The sequence below is a fragment of the Mytilus galloprovincialis genome, chromosome 3, assembly GCF_965363235.1.
Source record: "Mytilus galloprovincialis chromosome 3, xbMytGall1.hap1.1, whole genome shotgun sequence".
Taxonomy (NCBI): Eukaryota; Metazoa; Mollusca; class Bivalvia; order Mytilida; family Mytilidae; genus Mytilus; species Mytilus galloprovincialis.
In genome coordinates, this window is record NC_134840.1 from 60,340,942 (window position 1) to 60,363,463 (window position 22,522).

Here is a 22,522-nt window from a genome sequence, read left to right on the forward strand (position 1 = left end):
CTCGAATGTCATTTTTGCATTCAGAATTCTTAGGCAAATTAATCCTTTTACCGAATAATTTATCTTCTTTTATTTTTATTTCCGCAAAATTCCTTAAATGTTGTCAACCGTAAAATACTTCCGTAAACCATCAATTTGATATATTATTAACAAGGACACATATAAAATCTATCTCTGAAAACATCAATATTTTTTCTTAATTGACTGTATTTTCGGTTAAAATAATAATTAATTGCATGATAAAAAATGATTTCGGCATTTGGAGATTGTTTTCATTCTTTCATTTCATTCATTCGATACTAATAATACCATTTGGATGTGCACTGATTTTATTTTACTGATTCATGCGTTAATCTGGGAACCATATGAATGGTTTATATACTAGTTGAAATTGGCTTTCGTTTGAAATGTTTTACATTTGTCATTTTGGGGCCTTTTATAATTGACTGTGCGGTATGGGCGTTGCTCATTGTTGAAGACCGTACGGTGACCCTTTTTGTTTTAATCCTCGTCCTTTGATTTCTAGTGGATATTACTGTTGTCTCATTGGCAATCAAAGCACCTCTCCTTTTTGTCGAGCCTGCAACTTTTGTTGCAGAAAGCTCCACATAGGGATAGCGATCCGGCGGCGGCGTAAGCTAACTTCTTAAAAGCTTGATATTTTATAAGGTGGAAGACCTAGATGCTTCATACTTTGTTTATGGATGTCTCATCATACGAACTTTCCGTCAGTCACATGTCCAATGTCCTTGACCTCATTTTCATGGTTCAGTGACTACTTGAAAAAAAGTTAACATTTTTTGTAATGTTAAATTATCTCTTATTATAAGTAATAGGATAACTATATTTGGTATTTGCGTACCTTGCAAGGTCCTCATGCCTGTCAGACAGTTTTCACTTTACCTGGACCTCATTTTATGAAACAGTGAACAAGGTTCAGTTTTGGTGGTCAAGTCCATATCTCAGATACTATAAGCAATAGGTCTTGTATATTCGGTGTATGGAAGGATGGTATTAAAGGTGTACATGTTTATCTGGCAGGTGTCATCTGACCTTGACCTCATTTTCATAGTTCAGGAGTTATGGTTAAGTTTTTGTGTTTTGGTCTGTTTTTCTTATACTATATGCAATAGGTCTACTATATTTGGTGTATGGAATGATTGTAAGGTGTACATGTCTAGCTGACAGGTGTCATCTGACCTTGACCTTATTTTCATGGTTCAGTGGTCAAAGTTAAATTTTTGAATATTGGTCTATTTTTTTCTAATATTATATGCAAAAGGTCAATTATATTTGGTGTATGGAAATATTTTATGATCTATATGTCAGTCACGCAGGTTTTATTTGACCTTGACCTCATTTTCATGGTTCATTGCACAGTGTTAGTATTTGTGTTTTGGTCTGTTTTTTTTTAATTTATAAGCAATATGTCAAGTATATATTTTGTATGGAAGAATGGTAGCTGTACATGTCTGCCTCTTGGCATGGTTCATCTGACCTTGACCTCTTTTTCATGGTTCATCGATCTATATTAAGTTTTCTTAGTTTATGTTGAGTTTATGTGACAGTTGTGATAAAGCTTTATATTGACTATCAACATAATATCAATGATTAGTAAAGAAGGTGAGACATTTTAGCGTGTGCACTCTTGTTTTAGAGAAGAACATGTAATGTTAGCATATTTTACATGTCTGAATTTAGAGATGGAATACATAACTATGAATGTACATAAAATTTAATTTTAATGCCATCAGTTTTATACAAAAATTAAATATAGATCATATTTATGAATTACAATACACGTTAAATCGATGTTCTTTTTACCATTGCTTATGCGTTTAAATATTTCTTCCCCAAAATTGCACTATCAATATTTACATTCATCTGTTGTTCATGTCCTTTTTTTGCACATAAATGTCTGTTTAGCATTCAGTAAATTGTCAATGTGTTCAAGTAAAATGTATCAATGCCCGAGATAATATGATTTTACTATTATGTCCCCTTCTTATATTGTGTCGTAGTCTCCTTTTTCTTTGCATCTCCTGCCAATAGCATAAGCCACTAGAACTATGACTATCAGTCCACCAAGTGCAGAACCAACAGCGATGGGAATATCGGAACTTGTTTCAACATCTGAGGAACATTCCGATATACCTACAACCAAAACTTTGATTAATGTAAATGGCTTGATTTTTGGTGTTTTACGTCCAAGAAGCACACAAAAATGTCTGGAACGATGAGCATGTATTAATTGACACAAAATGAACAGGACCGGGATGGGTGAGACATACAAGGGAACAATGTTTACTCATAAAAGTAAAGTTTTGATTTGGTCCGAAAATCGTAACCGGCGCCTTACCACAATGAGTCTGCTTTTAATTATTGATGAACGAGGGGCCATTTTGTTCTGGTGTGTAACATTCCTCTCTAGACAGTTGTTTACATATAAAGCGCGAACATGATTTATTATTGAGTATAAGTAACAACTTCAAAGAGAAATTCCAGATCATGAAGCAAATATAAATTTGTTATATTCAAATTTCAGTGAAATGAGATGCATAATGACTTTTATAATTAAGGTCTTTCCTTTTTCTATAAGGAAAGACCTTACTGTATTTCTTCTGTTTATTATTATTCTTTTTCCGCCAAACTTTGACGAAGTTAGCAGCCTAAACCGTAAGACGTGTCGCTTTCATGTTCTCACTTTGTATCGGTGTCATGAATACCTATCCGGAACTCACCCTGTTAGTCGAAATATTTTGTCGGTTCGGAGTAATCCCTCCGAAACCAAAAAACCTTGTTATCGTTCCAACACCGTAACCGTAATAGATAGAAAAAAAACGAAGGGTGAAATTTGTTCAGGACCAGACCCCGGTTCTTCGTTACATTTGATTCGAAAAGATTCAACGACTCATTGGTAGGGTTATGCCCCTTTGAAAATTAACCGGTGTCGGTGGACCACCAAAACTCAGAAACCGTAAATCGTAGAGACCTAGGATCTTCACCATTCATCAACAATTCATGAGACTTTCAAAAATACCTCAAGGTCAAATGTGTATGTTGACCTTGACCTTTGACCTAACACCTTGTTATCAGAACAACTCAAAAACCATTATACTTACGGAAGTTTTGAATAGTGGAAAATGTTTGGGTCATTAATGCGCAACTTTGTTACATTTTGACCGAAGAGATTTGACCTTTCTGTAAGGGGCATAACCCCTGATTTAGGTTTCTGAAAAGACAAAATCAGCTTTTACTACATAACCAAAGGTCCTAGACCCATGGGGTCTTCAGCAATGACATTGGGGACTAATGACCTTGACAAAGGTCACAAGGTCAAAGGTCAAGGTCATGTCCCAGATAGCGAATTATGTGTTTTTGACCTTATTTTGACGATTTTTAGTGTGTTTTAAAGCTTTTCAGTACATTCTACGTCTATTGGAACATGTACTTTACATCACAAAAGGAAAGACCTCTCAATTGTTCAAGAACAATTGACATTTTAATTTTTCTTATAATTTTTCGAATGATGCATTTCGTTACGCTTAATTTAGAAACACTCACTTCAATTTTATTATTTTCATCTTTTTAAGGCTGGGGGAGAGGGGATATATTTGGTATTGAATACTTCGTCTTGAAAGCCCCTGGAGGTAAATCTTTGTTTCGAAAATGTCATCAAAACAAAAAGCTTTAAAAAACAATGAACGTTTGGGGAACTCCAGCGATAGATTACTATTGGTTTTTCTATACACGAACTATGGCATTACAAATGTCACTTGAAATATAATGTTCGAACCTGATTCTGAGAAGTCAGTAATATTCTTCTGAAAGGCTGCATATTGCAAGTTAAATGTACTCATAACAGTTCCATCTTTTAATAGAAATGCTGCTTCTTTTGTACATTTGTAACTGCCTTCTGTCGAAGCTGTTATTGTATCTGTTGCAAAAGTTGTTTTTATGTTTTGTCTGAAAACTAAAGCAAAATACAAAATTTGAATTGTTGTACTGATAGTTTTGTATATACGTCTAGATGGACATGTATTACAACTAGTCAATAATGACGTTTGTATTATAGTAAAAGATTGAGACATCGTTAAAAAAGGTTATTGATACACAGCTCGAGACATCGTTACATAGGGAGATTGAGACATCGTCACATAAGGAGATTGTAACATCGTTTCAAAGTAGGATTGAGAAAACGTAATCTAGGGAGATTAAGACATCGTAACATATGGAGATTGTGGCCTCGTTTCAAAGGGAGGTTGAGGAATCGTTATTTAGGGAGATTGAGACATCGCTATTAAGAGAGAATGAGACATCTTTACATAGGGAGATTAAGACATCGTTACGTATGACGATTCAGAATCGTCATATAAGGCGAACGAGACATCGTGACATAGGGCGATCGACAAATTGAAACATAAGGAGATTGAGACATTGTTTTACAGGATGATAGAGGAATTGTGACATGGGGAGATAGAGACATAGTAACAAAAGGATATATAGACATTGTTACGAAGGGATAATAAGACATCGTTACAAAGGGAGATTGAGACATAGTTTTATAGAGAGGTTGAGGAAATGTTATTTATTGAGATTGAGACATCGTTTCATAGATATATTGATACATCGATATAAAGGGAGATAAAGATATTGCTGCATAGGGTGAGTGAGACATCATATAGGAAGATTGAGACATAGTTATATAGGAAGATTGAGACACGTCACATAGGAAGATTGGGATATTGTTACGAAGGGAAATTACGAAATATTACAACGTGAGTTTGAGACCTCGTTACAAAGGACGATCGAGACCGTTACATTTCGTCGATCGAGACATCGTTACATAGGGAGATTGAGACATCGTTACATTGGTAGATTGAGACATCTTTTCACAGGGAGATTGAGACATCGTTACATTGGTAGATTGAGACATAGTTACATTGGTAGATTGAGACATCGTTACATTGGTAGATTGAGACATCGTTACAAAGGGAGATTGAGACATCGTTACATTGGTAGATTGAGACATCGTTACAAAGGGAGATTGAGACATCGTTACATTGGTAGATTGAGACATCTTTTCACAGGGAGATTGAGACATCGTTACTTTGGTAGATTGAGACATCGTTTCACAGGGAGATTGAGACATCGCTACAAAGGGAGATTTGAACATTGTTACTGAAGGAGGTTAAAACATCGTTATAAAGGACGATTGAGACATCACCACATAGAGAGATTGAGACACCGTCACAAAGTGAGATTGAGACATCATTATAAAGGAAGATTGATACATCGTGAAATAGAAAGATTGAGACAATATTACTAAGGGAGATTAGGACATTTTACATAGGGAGATTGAAACATCGTTACAAAGAAAGATTGAGACACCATCACATATGGCGAATGAGACATCGTTATAAAGGGAAATTGAGACATCGTTACAAAGGGAGATTGAGACATCGTTACAAAGGGAGATAGATTGAGGAATCGTTACAAAGGGAGATTAAGACATCGTTAAGTAGAGAGATTGAGACATCGTAATAAAGTGTGAGATTCGACAAAGTCACAATTTCTAGCTTTAATTGAATAAAAAAAGATTTTTATACTTGTATTATAAAGAATCATAGCAAAACATTGACGCATATATGTTTAAAATTTAAGAAATCAATTATTGTTCTTTTCGTGACGTCACAAATTTTGATTTTCCTCGATATTCGATGAACACTTTTAAACAGATCGATTTCCATTGGGTTTTCTTTACCTAAAAATTACAGCGCTTACGTCGTTACATTTTTAGTCTGCGTTATATTAAAAAAAAGTTATTAACTTCTAGGGGATGCACTTATATTTTTTTACGTAGTAGTCTTTTTAAATCTATTATAAGACTTACTTGGATTATCGATATCCGGGAAAAGTTCTTTGCTCAAATTAGCCGTTAAATCTATGTCAGACAAATAGAACTTTTTTTGTCCTTGGTCATCGAATCGAGAAAAGGTAAGTCGGAGATCCCAGTTGTCATAGAATTGTATTTGAAGACTTTGCGTGTTGTTCGGTTGATTACATCCTCCATCAAAGTTTACTCTCTCTGGAACTCCAATTACCCTGGATGCTTGCTGAAAGCAGAAGACAATATTTCTTTGATGTAAGCAACTTCTAAAATACAATATTACAGAATAACACAAAACATGCACATACACATTTGGTTGTTAACTTCTTTGAATAAAAGAAAATATTTGACAAGGATCGGATTTCTGGTATTTTTGAGTTTGTTAAAAAAAAACCACACACACATACATTGTAAGCCATAGTGTTAACTTAAAAAAAAGGGAGATGTGGTACGAGTTTCAAGGAGCCAACTACCCAACATTGGAACTTCAAGTTCATTTTTTTTAATGACGTGGATTTACCCAAATCTTTGTATCGTGCGGCATTAAACTAAGAGGAAAATCCACACCGTATTGTCAGCTTTAAAAAAAAAGACCCGTCATGACTATATCAATATTCAATCAAATAAACCAACGACCAAATTTAGAACAAAACAATAACGAAACAGAAAAAGAAAAAGAAAGCAACAAACAACAACCACTGAATTACAAGCACCTGACTTAGGACAGACATGCACATGTTATGAATATGCAAAATAACTTATTTCATTACTAAGTCTATATACTTTTTGTTCTGTTGTATTGTAATGAATTTCGAACTGAATTCCACATTGTATGAGTACACAAGTCCCGTTCTCTCCGTGTGCAGAGTAAGATTGTATAGGTGGATCATCAGGTCTTGGTGTGATAGGAGAGTTGCTTGTCACTTCTGGGGTACTTCCTGTTGGTGTCGAAATGAGACTTGTTGTTTCAGGAACCGTTGTTTCGTCCGTTGTGGCCATCGTTGTAGTACTTCCGGTATTGGTGACATCCGGTTGTGTTGTTTCAACTGTTTCAGTACTTGTTGGTGCAACAGTTGTTTCGTCGGCAGCACATTCTTCAGCTTAAAAGTGAAAAATCAGTAATTTCAATGTTTAGCATGGTTCCTTAAAGTGATTCCAGATTTTTAATATATTTTTCGGTACATATTCTTTACTTCGTATTCTTCAGATATTCCCAACGCCTAATTGAAATGATTTCAATATAGGGGAAGTCACTGTCTCTATCAGTAAATGAAATCTGTCAATTTGACAATTTCAGATTTGCGAATTAAAAGGCTTTATGTCTTGGTGCAAAAAACTTTTCAAGGCTTTTGAAATTTGTTAAAAGAAAGTAAATTGAATTCTATCAGTCTTATGTGTTATAACGACACAGGAACCACGATTTCCCTGCTTATCAACAATTAAGATCTTCTGGTATTAATACCATTGGCGGATCCAAGGGGGGATGGTTCGGGGGGGGGGGAGGAACCCCTTTTTTTTGGCCGATCAATGCATTTGAATGGGGACATATAGTTGGACCCCCCTTTTTGTCCTGGGTTGGGAACCCCCTTTTTAAAATGGCTGGATCCGCCCCTGAATACCCAACTGAATCAAAAGAACCAGTCTAGCTATAATATTATTACTTGTCGACTGGTTAAAATTGAAAACAACTTTCAGAAACCATTATGCCACTTTAAAACAAAAATAATAAACATTATTATAAACACTAAAACACTGATATACATAAAAGGGAGATGGTATGATTTAATCGGAGACAATTATAAGGATAAACAGGGTGGGAAAACTACAGGTTACCGTACGGCCTTTACTAAAACAAGCTCTTGTGTGATTTTTCAGAGTTATTAGAATTTATTTTGTTATTCAAAGCAAACGTATAATCAAATGAAATGGAATTTAGAAGGATCTTTGTTAAGATATCCATGACATGTTACTCAAACAAACCAGGAACATATTTGATATGGAAGGGGCACAATTTGCATCTATGGGAATATCAAGGCTACAGTCATAATAGGAATTTAACAGCCTTGGTGATTGTTCCATTACAGTTCCAATAAGTACATGCTTCATCTTTAACTTTATAAATACAGAAGTATGGTTACAGCAAATATATTAACAGTTGTATTTTTTGAAAGACAAGATGGTCTGAGGAACCGTCGACCAGCCAAAGTCTACAGTTTGAAGTGGAGTAGAATTACGACCAAACTGTCCTAAAAGATGGAATAAAATTGACAATGGAAATGGGGGAAATGTCAAAGAGATAACAACCCGACCAAAGTGCAGACAACAGACGAAGGTCATCAATGTATCTTCAACGCAGCGAGAAAATCCCGCACCCAGAATCTGTCTAGATTGCTCCTTATTAACAGATGTACCAAGCAACCAGGAAAGGCAGCTGTCTTCATAAGAAAATGGAATTGAAATCTCAAAAATAGGATAAAAATGTTTTGATGATATATTCTTCACAATGTTATTCTATTGTAAAAGACTTTTTGAGCAGAATTTTAAAATAGTGTTTACTTTGATGGTCGATATCTTAAATGATATTTCTGTCCTAATGATGATGGAACTAAACATTAAGAATCTGGTTAGATCTATTTCAACCAGAAACACTATTTTAGAAATAAGAAAAAAGAAAACCGTGTTTTGTATTCGTATAACGCCCTTTGATAGCTGCTACTTCTAACTAATATCGGTTAACCAAAACAATTATTTACCTTCTGATAGTGTACCATTAACTAAGTTGAAAGCTTGAATTACAACATTTCTGATAGTCATCTTAAACTCGTACTCGAACATTGATGAATTCTTTTTATTGAATAAAATAGTCTGTTGTTCATCACATTTATATGAAGATGTATCCTTTGACAGGCGTGTGTTTCCTACATCTGCTAAACTTTGGCTACCTGTAGTAAAACAAAACTTCAATTAATAGATATAGGAAGATGTGGTGTGAGTGCCAATGTAATGTTTTTGTACTGCAGAAATAACTTACACAAAACTACGAATGATGCCGGTTTTAAAAGACAATTTCTGGAACTACCTTAACAAATAAGAAACAATTGAGACTGAACAAAAGTGTTGAAAACACCTGGTTTTAAATCGTCTATGTTGTACTGTTACACAACTGTTTCAGGTTAGGGAAGGGTTTGGGCACCCACTAACATGTTTAATCCCGTCACATTCTGCATGTATGTGTGTCCAAAGTCAGGAGCCTGTATTTCAGTGGTTGTCGTTTGTTGCTATGTTAGTTTTCTCGTTTGAATTGTTTTACATTTTGTAATTTCGGAACCTTTTGTATCTGACTTTGTTGTATGGGCTTTGGTCTTTGTTGAAATCTGTACGGTAACCTATAGCTGTTAATTTCTGTGTCATCTGGTTTCTTGAGAAGAGTTCAGGGGCGGATCAAAACAGGACAAAAGGGGGACGGGGTCCATCTATATGCCCCCATCAAATGCGATGATCGTCCAAAAAAAGGGGGGATTCCAACCCCCGGACCCCCCCCCCTTTGGATCCGCCACTGGAGTTGCCTCATTGACAATCATACCACATCTTCCTTTTTTATAATCAATTGTATTGGTAAATTTTCAAAGTTTATAGAAGTGTCGCTCATTTTTTAGTTGTCTATGTTGTGTTTTATGGACTTGTTTATCTTTTTTGTTGCCTTCAGATGTTCGCATGGCGTTGTCTGTCGTTTCAAAGATATGTCAGTTCTGAATGTTCAGCCTCTTTTTTAAAAACTTCGTGGATCCTTTTTGTCCAAATTATTTTTTCTACCAAAATCTGTCTCTTTAAAAGTTTTAAAAGCTGTTTACCTTCATCCGTATTATTAAATATAACATCAGGATCAAAAGTTGCTATGATGTCCATAATGACAACAGACTGTTCGTCTTTGTTAAATGATAATGTAATCCTCGCTGGTAAAGGAGCTGTGGTTTGTAATATTATATTTGACAAAGAGCCGTTGGAACGACAAAATCCTTTATCTACTTTGGCACTGTTTAAAGATGATGTTACTTCTAACTGTAAATTATAAAATTATTTATAAACTATACAAGTATTTTTTCTCTACACTATTTTCTTTGATTTAGATTACTTTATTCTGTTTGAATTATAATATATAAAATTGAGAAAGGAAATGAGGAATGTGTCAAACCGACAACAACCCGACCATAGAGCAGACAACAACCGAAGGCCACCAATGAGTCTTCATTGTAGCGAGAAACTCCCACACCCGTAGGTGTCCTTCATACTAAACTCCGAATTATACACAAGAAACTAAAATTAAAAATCATACGGAACAAAGGCCAGAGGCTCCTGACTTGGGACAGGCGCAAAATTGCGGCGGGGTTAAACATGTTTATGAGAATGTTTCATATCGGCTCTTTGCACCAAATGAAAAGTAACGTTAATTTGTCTCAGGTACACCTAGCTGCGGAACCGTAACTCTTATGGTCCTCTTTTATTTATTTTTTATTTTGCGGACCATAGACCGCAAAAGTAAAAAAAAATACAACAAAGGAACTATGATTTACGGCCCCCCAGCTAAGGTACACCAGCCCCGTGCTATCTCCTCCAACAGTATAAACATTTTCCTGGTAGACAATCATTTATGGTTATACAAAAAAAAAAAAAAGAAAAGATTAGCGATATATGTATAATTCAGATTTTTTTTTTTTTTAATGGTAAACTTATTTTATTTTCTGTCAAAATTACGGTATTGTCATTGGTCCAGGTTATCATGATTTCCTGTAAGATTTGGCTTTTACTCTTCCTGGAAAATTTCTCGACAGTGTTTAGATATGTCTTAATAGTTGTTGTCAGTCATGTTTGTTTGTTTTTTCATGTTGGGTCCTTTTATAGCGGACTATACGTTATGCATACCATAGTCAAAATGAAGCAGACGTAGGCAACTATAGGTCACCGTACGGTCATCAACAATAGTCAAAACTCGAACTTGTCTCATTGGCAAGCATACATAATTTGCTTTCTATATGAAGTTATTTTAGCACATATATCTTGGTGTCTTATTTATGCTTTGTTATACGGATTCATTTTTTAATATTACATCGGAAACCACTCTATGACTAAATCAACTTCAGAAGTAGTTTTCGGCTCTTTGAACTTTCCAGAAGTCCTGCGTTTGATTACCTAGTTAATGAGCTTCGGTCCTTGCTTGGGTTTGATTTATACTTTTGGTGTTTTATCGCCACTTTTGGGCTATAACGTGGCGGCCAGTTTTTATTGGTGGAGGGTCCGTGTAACACTTATCAATTCAAAATTTTAAAAAGTTTTGAAATTTTAGATTTTTGGAATTTTGATCAAAGTTTTAAAATATCAAAATTTCAAATTGTGTAAAAGTTTTGAAATTTTGAAATTTTAACCAAATTATTAAAATATTAAAATTCTAAGTATCGTTTATATATTTGATAGTTTAGGAATTTGATCAAACTTTTAAAATACTAAACCTAACGTGCAATTTTGATTATTTCACTTTTTGAAAGTTTGATTTTTTAAATTTTTGATTAAAATATCCAAAATAGAAAAGGGGCGAAAAGAGGGGTACCTGTAACACTGATGTAAACACGGCTCTGATAACAATCATTCTTAGTTATAAATAAATAGCACGAAATATATCAAATAATTTTTAATTACAAAATAAATAATGAAAAGAAGAAGTCGTTTTTTTTATGAAACATATTAGACATCACATGGAATAACAGTATCCTGAAATCTTTTGTGCATCTATCAAAAAAAAAAAAAAAAAAAAAATGAAACCTATTTAAACCGGAATCAAATAAGTTGATTTAAATCTCTTATATAAGGTTAGCGTTTGAGATAAATAATTCAGAGCTATTTGGTGTTCCCAGTGTCCAACATTTAGAAGTATCAGTGAAAACTGACCAACTCGCAGTAAACCAAATAGTATTATTCGCCTTTTTGACGTTCCTGATGAAGGTAGGTCCAGAAAAAGGGCTTCGGTCGCATGCAACTTTAAACGTTTTGTTTTCTTTTTTATCGATTGCATGGCGATAATATATTGCCTTTTATGATTTATTTCAGTTCCAATAAATGATGCGCAATGAATACTAAAATGTATAGCGTCGCAATGAACATTGTACTAGGCGTGCTTCAGCTGGCCCCTATACGTATATGATAAACGTTGTCTATAAGGGAGCAACCATTTAACTTTAAAAGTGGGGTGTGGTTATTTTGTCGAAGCGCTTACAATTTTATTAAGTTTTTCATCGCTATTAATCAACTTGTCTGGTTCAAAATTTAACACTATAATTTGGATTCAGAATTTTTCTTTTGTCCTCTGCTGGCACAGAATATTATTTTTTCATCCAATTGGGGATCAGAATATTTTAATGTACCATTATCGAAGCCCCTCGTGGTAGCATCAAAGTAAAAAAAAAGTGACTATCTATATATTGGATTCCCCAAAAGATTACCATTTATCGCTGATATAAACTTTTGAAAAGAATTTTCAATTTTCAAAATGCCGACACCTACAAATGGATAGATGAGCGCTTAATGTAGTACAGCGGCAACTATTACATAAATATGAATGCTAGATGGGCGCTTAATGAATTACAGCGGCAACTATTACATAAATATGAATGCTCGTGAAAATAATGTTTATGGTATACGTTAAGGTTTCAACTTTTACAAAACCAGAGCTATAAGTTGGATTTAAACGTTTACTTTCTTTGGCCTTTTTAATTTTATTTGAATTTATTTGCCTTTTTAACTTAATTTGATTCGAGCGTCAGTGATAAGTCTTTTGTAGACGAAACGCGCGTCTGGCGCAAAAACCGGCAAAATTTATATCCTGGTATCCATCTATGATGAGTTTTTGTAGATACCTTGTAACAGTATCTTGGCTCCAATCTACTAATATTTGATCTTACTACTCTTAATTTCAGCGTAAATAAGATATATATATATACACATTGTAGACTAGCACAACCTTAATTGGGACACCATGCATTCAGTATTCCTACCGTACCAAAAATAAATTAACTAAAATCATTGATATATGTCAATATAATTATGATCGTCATACAACCGATAAAAATGAAAACATAACGTTAAAAGTTACGACCGAAGCGCTTTTCTTGATCAACCTTCTTAGGGAACGCTCAAAGCTGAATATTTAGGGCCAACAACTTACAAAGAACAGATTAAAACGATAAAGATGATCGTTCATAATGTACATGAAATGATATATTCTTTAGCTAACATGATTGCAGAAAGTAAGAAGTCGTAGAGAAAAACAGAAAAAATGAAATCAAGAGATAATACACCGTGTATTGAGCCTTTTTATTGCTTAGAATTCAGTAGAAAATATATATACATGTTCAACCTAACCATACTATTTGACCTACTGCGAGGTTTTCAGTTTTTACTGTTACTCCTGTTTCTCCTAAAATATGGGTGCTAAAAAAACCAGCAAGTAGCATGGTCATTATCAGAGCCGTGTGTCTTGTTTTGAAGTGAATTCTCTTCTTTTGAGAAATATTTATTTTATCATCCTATTTTTCACAGCTTAGAACTGTCCGTGCCTGTGGTTTTATTTTATACATTAACTTTAATGTATCAGCTCTTTTAGGTCATTTTTTAGTAGCAATAAACAAAAAAACTATGTTAATTGGACATGCTTTGATACTATATATGCCCTTGAATTTTTACTAGATAACATTTTTGTTCGCTTTGGAGATTCCGTATATCGTCAGATTATCGGAATTCCAATGGGGACTAACTGTGCACCACTTATTGCGGACCTGTTTTTGTATTGTTATGAGTTACAATTTATGATAAAAATAAGCAAAGACGCATCGAAACAACATCTGATAAACAAATTTAATAATACTTTTAGATATTTGGATGATATTTTGGCTCTCAATAATGACGACTTCAGTATGTATATTAATGAAATTTATCCTGTTGAACTTACTTTAAATAAAGCTAATACTAACAATGACCACTGCCCTTTTCTCGATCTTGATATCTATATCACTAATGGAAAGCTGAATACTAAAATTTATGATAAAAGGGATGATTTTTCATTTCCTATCGTTAATTATCCGTTTTTAGATGGTGACGTTCCCTTGTCACCATCTTACGGTGTTTATATATCTCAACTTGTACGATTCGCTCGTGTATGTAACAATGTTTTCGATTTTAACGAGAGAAATTTATGTATTACTGAAAAATTATTACACCAGGGTTTTCGATATCACAAACTAGTCAAAACATTTACTAAATTTTATCATCGGTATAAAGACATCATTCGTAAATATAGCTCAACATGCAGACTTCTAATACGTTCAGGTATTTCACATCCAATTTTTTATGGTAATATTCTTTATAAAGCACAAAGGTGTCAGTATTCACCTCAGAAACTTACAAAACCTTTGAATAGACTTATTAAGAAGGGATATAATTACGATACTGTTGTCAAGTCATTAAAGATTGCATATTTTGGCGTTAATATTGAGTCACTGATAAGGTCTTTGCATCGGAACTAAACACATTTATTCTAAAAACAGTTGTTGTCATGACACGGGTTATGTTCTTCTCATATATGTTATGATGGTATGATACTAAACCCCTAACGGGAAGGATTGTGCCTGATGTTCATATGATGAAATCATAATCTTTCAGTCAGTTTAATTGAAGTCTGGAGCTGGCATGTCAGTTAACTGCTAGTAGTCTGTTGTTATTTATGTATTATTGTCATTTTGTTTATTTTCTTTGGTTACATCTTCTGACATCAGACTCGGATTTCTCTTGAACTGAATTTTAATGTGCGTATTGTTATGCGTTTACTTTACTACATTGGTTAGAGGTATAGGGGGAGGGTTGAGATCTCACAAACATGTTTAACCCCGCCGCATTTTTGCGCCTGTCCCAAGTCAGGAGCCTCTGGCCTTTGTTAGTCTTGTATTATTTTAATTTTAGTTTCTTGTGTACAATTTGGAAATTAGTATGGCGTTCATTATCACTGGACTAGTATATATTTGTTTAGGGGCCAGCTGAAGGACGCCTCCGGGTGCGGGAATTTCTCGCTACATTGAAGACCTGTTGGTGACCCTCTGCTGTTGTTTTTTATTTGGTCGGGTTGTTGTCTCTTTGACACATTCCCCATTTCCATTCTCAATTTTATTTCATTTCATTTTGTTTCGTTTCGTTTCGCTTTTATTTCGTTTTGCAGTTTACAGGTACCCCTCTTTTCGCCCCTTTTCTATTTTGATATTTTAATCAAAAATTTAAAAAATCAAACTTTCAAAAAGTGAAATAATCAAAATTGCACGTAAGGTTTAGTATTTTAAAAGTTTGATCAAATTTCTAAACTATCAAATTTAAAAACGATATTTAGAATTTTAATATTTTAATAATTTGGTTAAAATTTCAAAATTTAAAAACTTTTACACAATTAGAAATTTTGATATTTTAAAACTTTGATCAAAATTCCAAAAATCTAAAATTTAAAAACTTTTTAAAACTTTGAATTGATAAGTGTTACACGGACCGTGGAGGAAGCCGGAGTGCCCGGAGAAAACCACCGACCTTCGATAGAAAAACTGACAATCATATGCAATTAGAATCGAGTGCACTAGCACGAGCGGGGTTCAAACTCACAACCTCAGTGTTGACTGGCTTGTGAGTAACTTCTTAGACCACTCGGACACCGAGGCCATCCTTGCTTGGAAAAAGTAAAATCACAAAAATACTGAACTCAGAGGAAAATCAATTCGGAAAGTCCATAATCACATGGCAAAATCAAATAACAAAACGCATCAAAAACAAATGGACAAGAACTGTCATATTCCTGACTTAGTACAGGCATTTTCAAATGTAGAAAATGGTGGATGTTGTCGATGTAATGTGTAATGCTAATAACTGGGATATCTTCATGTTTGAAATATTTGATTTTCTGATAAAATGAAACAGGATTGTGTGATATTTATAAAAGATCTTGGCAAGAGATTTCAAAACAACTTGGGGTTTTTAAAATTATATTGCAATATTAAATCCAGTTACGCGTTTTCAAACATATATATATATAAAAATATCATGAAAGCAGATTGTGTTTACCGGCTCAGATCCAAGTTGAGTCAGTTGAGTTGTAGCGTCCATATTTACTATTATGCATGGTCCTGAATCTGGGTACTGGAATCCTTTGCAACCTTTTAAATAATCAATGCACATCATTTATATGACAATTTTCACGTAATTTCAAATGTCCCTAGGTTGAAAAGTGCGTCATAAACCAGAATTATTTCAATTGTGTGCCTAACCAGAATATACCACTATTTATATTTCCAAAAGTGGATAGTTTTTGTCGTGCCTGCGACTTTTGTCGAAGAAAGCTCGACAAAAAGATAGTGATCCGGCGAAGGTACTTGAAAAAAGTGAAGAATTGTTGTATTGTTAATTTCTTGTCATGAGTAATAGGATAACTATATTTAGAATGTCCGTACTTTGCAAGGTCCTCATGCCCGCTAGACAGTTTTCATTTGACCTCGACTTCATTTCATGGATCAGTGAACATGGTTAAGTTTCGTTGTCAAGTCCATATATCAGATACTATAAGCAATATGTCTGCTATATTTGGTATATGGAATGATTTTAAGGTGTATATGCCCAACTGGTATGTGTCATCTGACCTTGACCTCATGATAATTATCATGGTTCCGTTGTCAAAGTTATTTTTTTGAGTTTTGGTCTCTTTTTCTAATACTATAAGCAATATGTCAACTATATTTGGTGTATGGAAATATTTTATGATGTACATGTCAGTCTGTCAGTTTTTATTTGACCTTGACCTCATTTTCACAGTTAATTTCTCAGTGATAAGATTTAGTGTATCGGTCTGTTTTTCTTAATCTATATGCAACAGATAAACTATATGTGTTGTATGGAAGGATTGTAAAGTGTATATTTCTGTCTGGAAGCCACGGTATCATCTGACCTTGACACCATTTTCATGGTTCATTGGTCAATGTTTTAAAGTTTTCATGGTTAAGTTTGTTTCTTGGACACCATAAGTAATAAGTCAACTATATGTAATGCATAGATTGATTCATTGTAAGGTGTACATGTCTGGCTGGCATGGTTCATCTGACCTTGGCCTCATTTTCATGGTTTATTTGTTAATGTTTAGTTTTCTTTGTTAAGTCTGTTTCTTAGAAACTATCACCAATAGGTCAACTATGTTTGGTTTATTAAATGATTGAAAGATATACATTCTCGTTTAGGTTTATGTGACCTCACATTTTTTGGGATCGTGTCAAGTTTATGTGTTACTTGTAGTAAAGCTTTATATTTAGGACTATCAACATAAAATTCAATGGTTAGTAAAGAAGGCGAGACATTTCAGCGTGTGCACGCTTGTCTTTCATATGATATGGTCTGATAATGTATTTCTCAAAATACCTACGCGGATCCGTATTAAAATGCAAAGAAGCTGATCTTATATGGAATTCTTTATCTAAACGGTTCACACAACTCTTAAATGCCAACAACTATCTCTCTCATTGTTTTTTTTTTGTCGCCGATCTATCATTCACCTCATATGTTGTTTAAAGTAGCTGATGATTGATGTATTTCGAAATAAGCCATGTTTACGAGTTTTTGCCCTTATTTCAACGTTGCATAGGATTTAGAAAATTAACTATTTTTAAGTTATTCTTTACGAATTTGCTTCATATCTGTTTTAACGTTTTGCTATGAAAAGATGATATAAGTGTTTGAAATATACTATTTTATAAGAGTTTTCCCACTCTGTTATTTTGACTACCAAAAGTATTATAACTGACTTGGCGTGCAGTTATGATAAATGATTACTAATTATATTGATAAGTAACTGAAACATGATATCGCTTTTTCATTTGCCAATGAAAACATTTTTCCAATTTTTTTTTGAAACAAGATTAGTATCGATTTGGTCAATTTGACGATACAAATAGACTCGCGTCGGTCAGTAATACTTTCACTTATTTTTTTTTTCTAAACCCTGGTTCAACTTACCTGAAATAACTATAAGTATTCCTGTTAGGAGTACATCTGATATCCCGAAGCAGTTCATTATGCAGTCTGCAGCCCTGGATAAGAAAGACATAAATTAGTGTACTTTATATTTACTGGAAACGACAATACTTTAAATTGTTTTCGCCAAACGTTAAGGGACGACATCAAAAGTTCAATGAAGGATAAAAAAAACTCAATTCACATAGTTTTTTCACTGACTCCCACACCCCCTCTTAACTTAATTTGGGAAAAATTGATTGACCAATAGGGATACTATGTAAAATTTTAGATTAACAAAACTTGCAGCAATGTTGACCCCCCCCCCCCCACCCCCCACCCCACCCCCAAACTATTTGATTTAAGTTTTTTTATCCTACATCGATCTTTTGATGTCGTCCCTAACACATTATTAACGGTAAAACATAAACAAAAGTTGTTGGCGCAAACATTCAATTTCAGTGACATTTTTTTATCATGAAGTGAAATTAGTTTTCTTCTTCTCTCCCTTCATAGCACTGTCTGAAAAGACCTCTGACAAAATCTTTCTTTGACTAGTTGTTGAAATTCATTGAATCACCAAGTTACATAAGATTTAGCAGACACATATTCTCTTTTGATAAGCCTACTTAAAGTACAGGATTATTTTTTATTTCTGTCTTACCTTCAATGAAACATGAGGAAGGCGAGACACATGTCTTGTTTTTCTGGCATTGTCGTCAGCTTTGAGTGATTAGACGAGATTTAAAAAGGAATCATTTTAATACTTTATATTTTACACTTGCATTAAAACATTTCATTCACTTGGATTTTCGTTAGCTTGCGAATCCAACACACCATCTAGATGTCATTTTTTCTGTTGGTTTGCTGTCTCATTGACATATATTCCACATCATCTCTTTTTATTCATATGCCAAGTCATATTCTGATGGCTTGAATGCCTGTTAAATTTTGTGCATGGAACTTGTGATATAGGGACTATAACTAATCTTGCATGTTGTATGATTAACAGACAGTTTTTTAACTGCAAAAAAAAAATTGAAACATTGTTTTGTGTTGACCGTTCAATTTTTGCTTGAAGATCTTTAGGGTGTTAACTTTATAAATGCATTTTTTTTTTTGGTTTGATTTTTAAGATAGTTCAAATGTTAGGTTTACAGTATGCCATTTTTATATCTGGTTTAATGCTGACTTTTGCATCAAAATATCATCACGCCTTAGTCATCTTCCTGCGACTTTTAATACGTTTGTTTATAAAAGTACTTTAAAATGAAGTACCACGCTACAGTGTCTCTGTTGTGTCTTAGTTCTCTTATATTTGATAGGTTTCCCTCAGTTTTAGTTTGTAACCCGGGTTTGTTTTTTCTCTATAACAAATATTATGATCCTATCTCCTTTAATGATATTTTCAGTTACTTTCGAAGTTTTACATTGTTGTAAACCTCTTCCGAATCGGAGTGTTTTTGATGAAATACTTACCCTGTCAAATTGGTATGCTGTTGCCTATGGTTATTTACAAGTAGCATATTGGGTTCCGCTTCTTTTGTCAGTTATGTTCAATGGCGAATTCTAACCCCTTTGCACCGTAGTGGAAGTGCTTATAGTAAAACTAACCCAAGTGCCTAGACAACTCCCAAATACAATTCAGGCTAATATGGTTTGATTGCTTGAAAACGTATTACAACTAACTTACATATCTATTTTTAAATCGTTGACTTATATATGTAAGAATATATACAACCCCTAGGATTTAAAACATAATCTTTGAATAGGGTAAACGTCATTGAGACAGCAAACAAACGACACATATCAACCCAAAGACACACGTAGGGCAGCATGCAGTTTTCAATAATAGCTAGTGTATATATATATATACTAGTATATAAATTGTCAAGCTCATAATCTTCGTAAGTTTAAAATACATTTTTACAAAATACAATTTGTGAATAGATGAACAAAAATTAAAAATGTATACCAAAGATCTCAAAATAATTAAAAGGAAAGCACGTGTAAGGTACCTGACATGGGACAGACACAAAATTTGGTAATCCATCAAAATAATACTTGACAGTTTTCTGAAGTATCCGGGTCCTATTTACGGAGCTGGAGTTGCTGGTCTTTGTAAAAGAGGAACGAAAGATACCAGAAGGACATTCAAACTCATAAATCGAAAATAAACTGACAACGCCATGGCTAAAAATGAAAAAGACAAACAGACAAACAATAGTACACATGACACAACATAGAAAACTAAAGAATAAGCAACACGAACTCCACCAAAAACTATGAGTGATCTCAGGTGCTCCGGAAGGGTAAGAAGATCCTGCTCCACACGTGGCACCCGTCGTGTTGCTTATGTGTTACAAAATCCGGTAAATAGTCTAATTCGGTAGGTCATATTCATGAAAGGGATGGGGATTGTAGTCACGACGTAAGGAACATATCCGATATGTAAGTGTTGGAAAGTCTGTAACCATTTTTTTGCTATTTTTGTCTGTATTGTTTTTCAAGATTGTCTGAATTGCCAAGTTTATAGGCTGTTAAAGATTTGAATTCATACATATATGAAAAAAAGAAACAAAATCCGCTACCATTCAAACACATGTTCATTCTGAATTTCAAATATGAATTGCTACTGCATGCTGTTTTGTGAAGGTGTAACTTAAAAGACATCAGTGCAATTGAAGCTGGCATCTTTTATAAAAATGATTTCACCAGCATGTTGTCAAAATAGATTCAAGCGATATTAGCTGTAAGCTAAATGTTTCTTGTTTTATGTTTCCGAATAAACCACGAACTAATGACTTGAAGTTTCTAAAAAAATGGTCGAAAATATTTCGTATACGTGCATTGTATTGGCATTTTAAAGATATCAGTTTTGGGAAACAGGAAGTAGAATATAGAAGGAACTAGAAACATGTAATTCAGACAAACTTGAATAGATGAAGTTTTGTACATATATAAAAAAAAGTCATGAATACTAGTTGCTGATCAAATGAAAGACAGCAGAACTGTGTTTCGTGCGGACAAATGTAAATATGTATACTCCCCACTCTTTTGGGAGGAATATACTAATTGCCCTTTTTAAAGTACCCGTGTTTGTCATCTACATATACCATAAAGCAGGCCTTCAACTAATTTAAGATGTCTTAACATTCCACTATAGTAGTATTGTTTTAGGAATAGTGAAAATTGTGATGTCTTCTTGCTCTCCAATAACACATGTCTGCGTTTTGCTTCAATTTTTCATTGATGTTGGATAAGAGGATCGAAAGTTTCACGAACTGCAAGTCATAACAGATGACAATGGTTTGAAAGATGATCCACAAAAATACAGAGGCTATCAATAAGTAACTCAAATAGCTGGGGTAGGCTTAAGCATTGTATACTATTTTCCACTGTAAATTAGATGTTTGGTAGGCTTCTTTCTGTATTGATAGTTTTAAAAAAACTATCATGTGTATTTTTTTTGTCTTACTTATTGTGTAATGAAGTTTATTTTGTAATAATACTAAATATATGTATAATTTACCCTTTAAGGTTGTGTATCACATGCGTTCGTTTGTTTATAAGTAGCCTATTTCCGGTTGTCTCGACTTTGATCAACTATAAAACTGATAAAATTTATATATCTTTAAAAATCGTATCATTTGACTTTATTCAGTGTTGAAATTGATAGTACACGTATAACCAATTCGCAACGGAACCTAATCTTAGCTATATATGGCCAAAAGCTACGATCCGGTCTATTCCTCTTCAACCTCTCGGGGTCCTTAATTTTAGAGTCATAACTTATTATTAAAAAAACATGTGTTCAACACGACAAGCCAATGCACTCGCAACCAGACTACATAAATAAGGCCGTAAATATAAAAAAGAAGATGTGGTATGATTGCCAATGAGACAACTATCCACAAAAGACCAAAATGACACAGACATTAACAACTATAGGTCACCGTACGGCCTTCAACAATGAGCAAAGCCCATACCGCATAGTCAGCTATAAAAGGCCCCGATAAGACAATGTAAAACAATTCAAACGAGAAAACTAACGGCCTTATTTATGTAAAAAAATGAACGAAAAACAAATATGTAACACATAAACAAACGACAACCACTGAAGTTTGCTCGTTTGAATTGTTTTACATTGTCATTTCGGGGCCTTTTATTGCTAACTATATATGCGGTATGGGTTTTGCTCATTGTTGAAAGCCGCACGATGACCTATAGTTGTAACTTCTGTGTCATTTTGCTCTCTTGTTGAGAGTTGTCTCATTGGTAATCATACCACATCTTCTTTTTTATATATACAGACGACCCTCTTTGCAGTCATCATTGTAATCTGAATTGTCCATAATAGTATTGTGTGTGAATCATTGATGTTTTGTAATTGTATAATCATGTCTGTCGTGGATTGTTGTTATATCCCCACTACAAAGGAAGAGATATATTGGTTTACATCTGTCCTTCCGTCAGTCTTTTTGAAACGCCCTTCTGTCGCATTTTAACGGCAATTATAATTCATAGCTTCTTGATATTTGAAAACAGGCTTCATCGTGT

At 33.9% G+C, this 22,522-nt stretch overlaps 1 protein-coding gene across 1 annotated transcript; it reads right to left on the bottom strand.

The window, feature by feature from the left end:
- Window positions 1-1,723: 1,723 nt before the first annotated feature.
- LOC143068519 (uncharacterized) lies at window positions 1,724-21,553 on the bottom strand. Its single transcript, XM_076242649.1, has 9 exons — window positions 21,495-21,553; window positions 17,966-18,039; window positions 16,031-16,122; window positions 9,742-9,949; window positions 8,644-8,832; window positions 6,674-6,990; window positions 5,894-6,116; window positions 3,797-3,973; window positions 1,724-2,154 (listed from the first exon to the last, which is right to left on the bottom strand). Exons 2-9 carry the CDS (start codon window positions 18,021-18,023, stop codon window positions 2,006-2,008), a joined length of 1,413 nt encoding a protein of 470 aa, XP_076098764.1. The 5' UTR covers window positions 18,024-18,039; window positions 21,495-21,553; the 3' UTR covers window positions 1,724-2,005.
- Window positions 21,554-22,522: the final 969 nt, after the last annotated feature.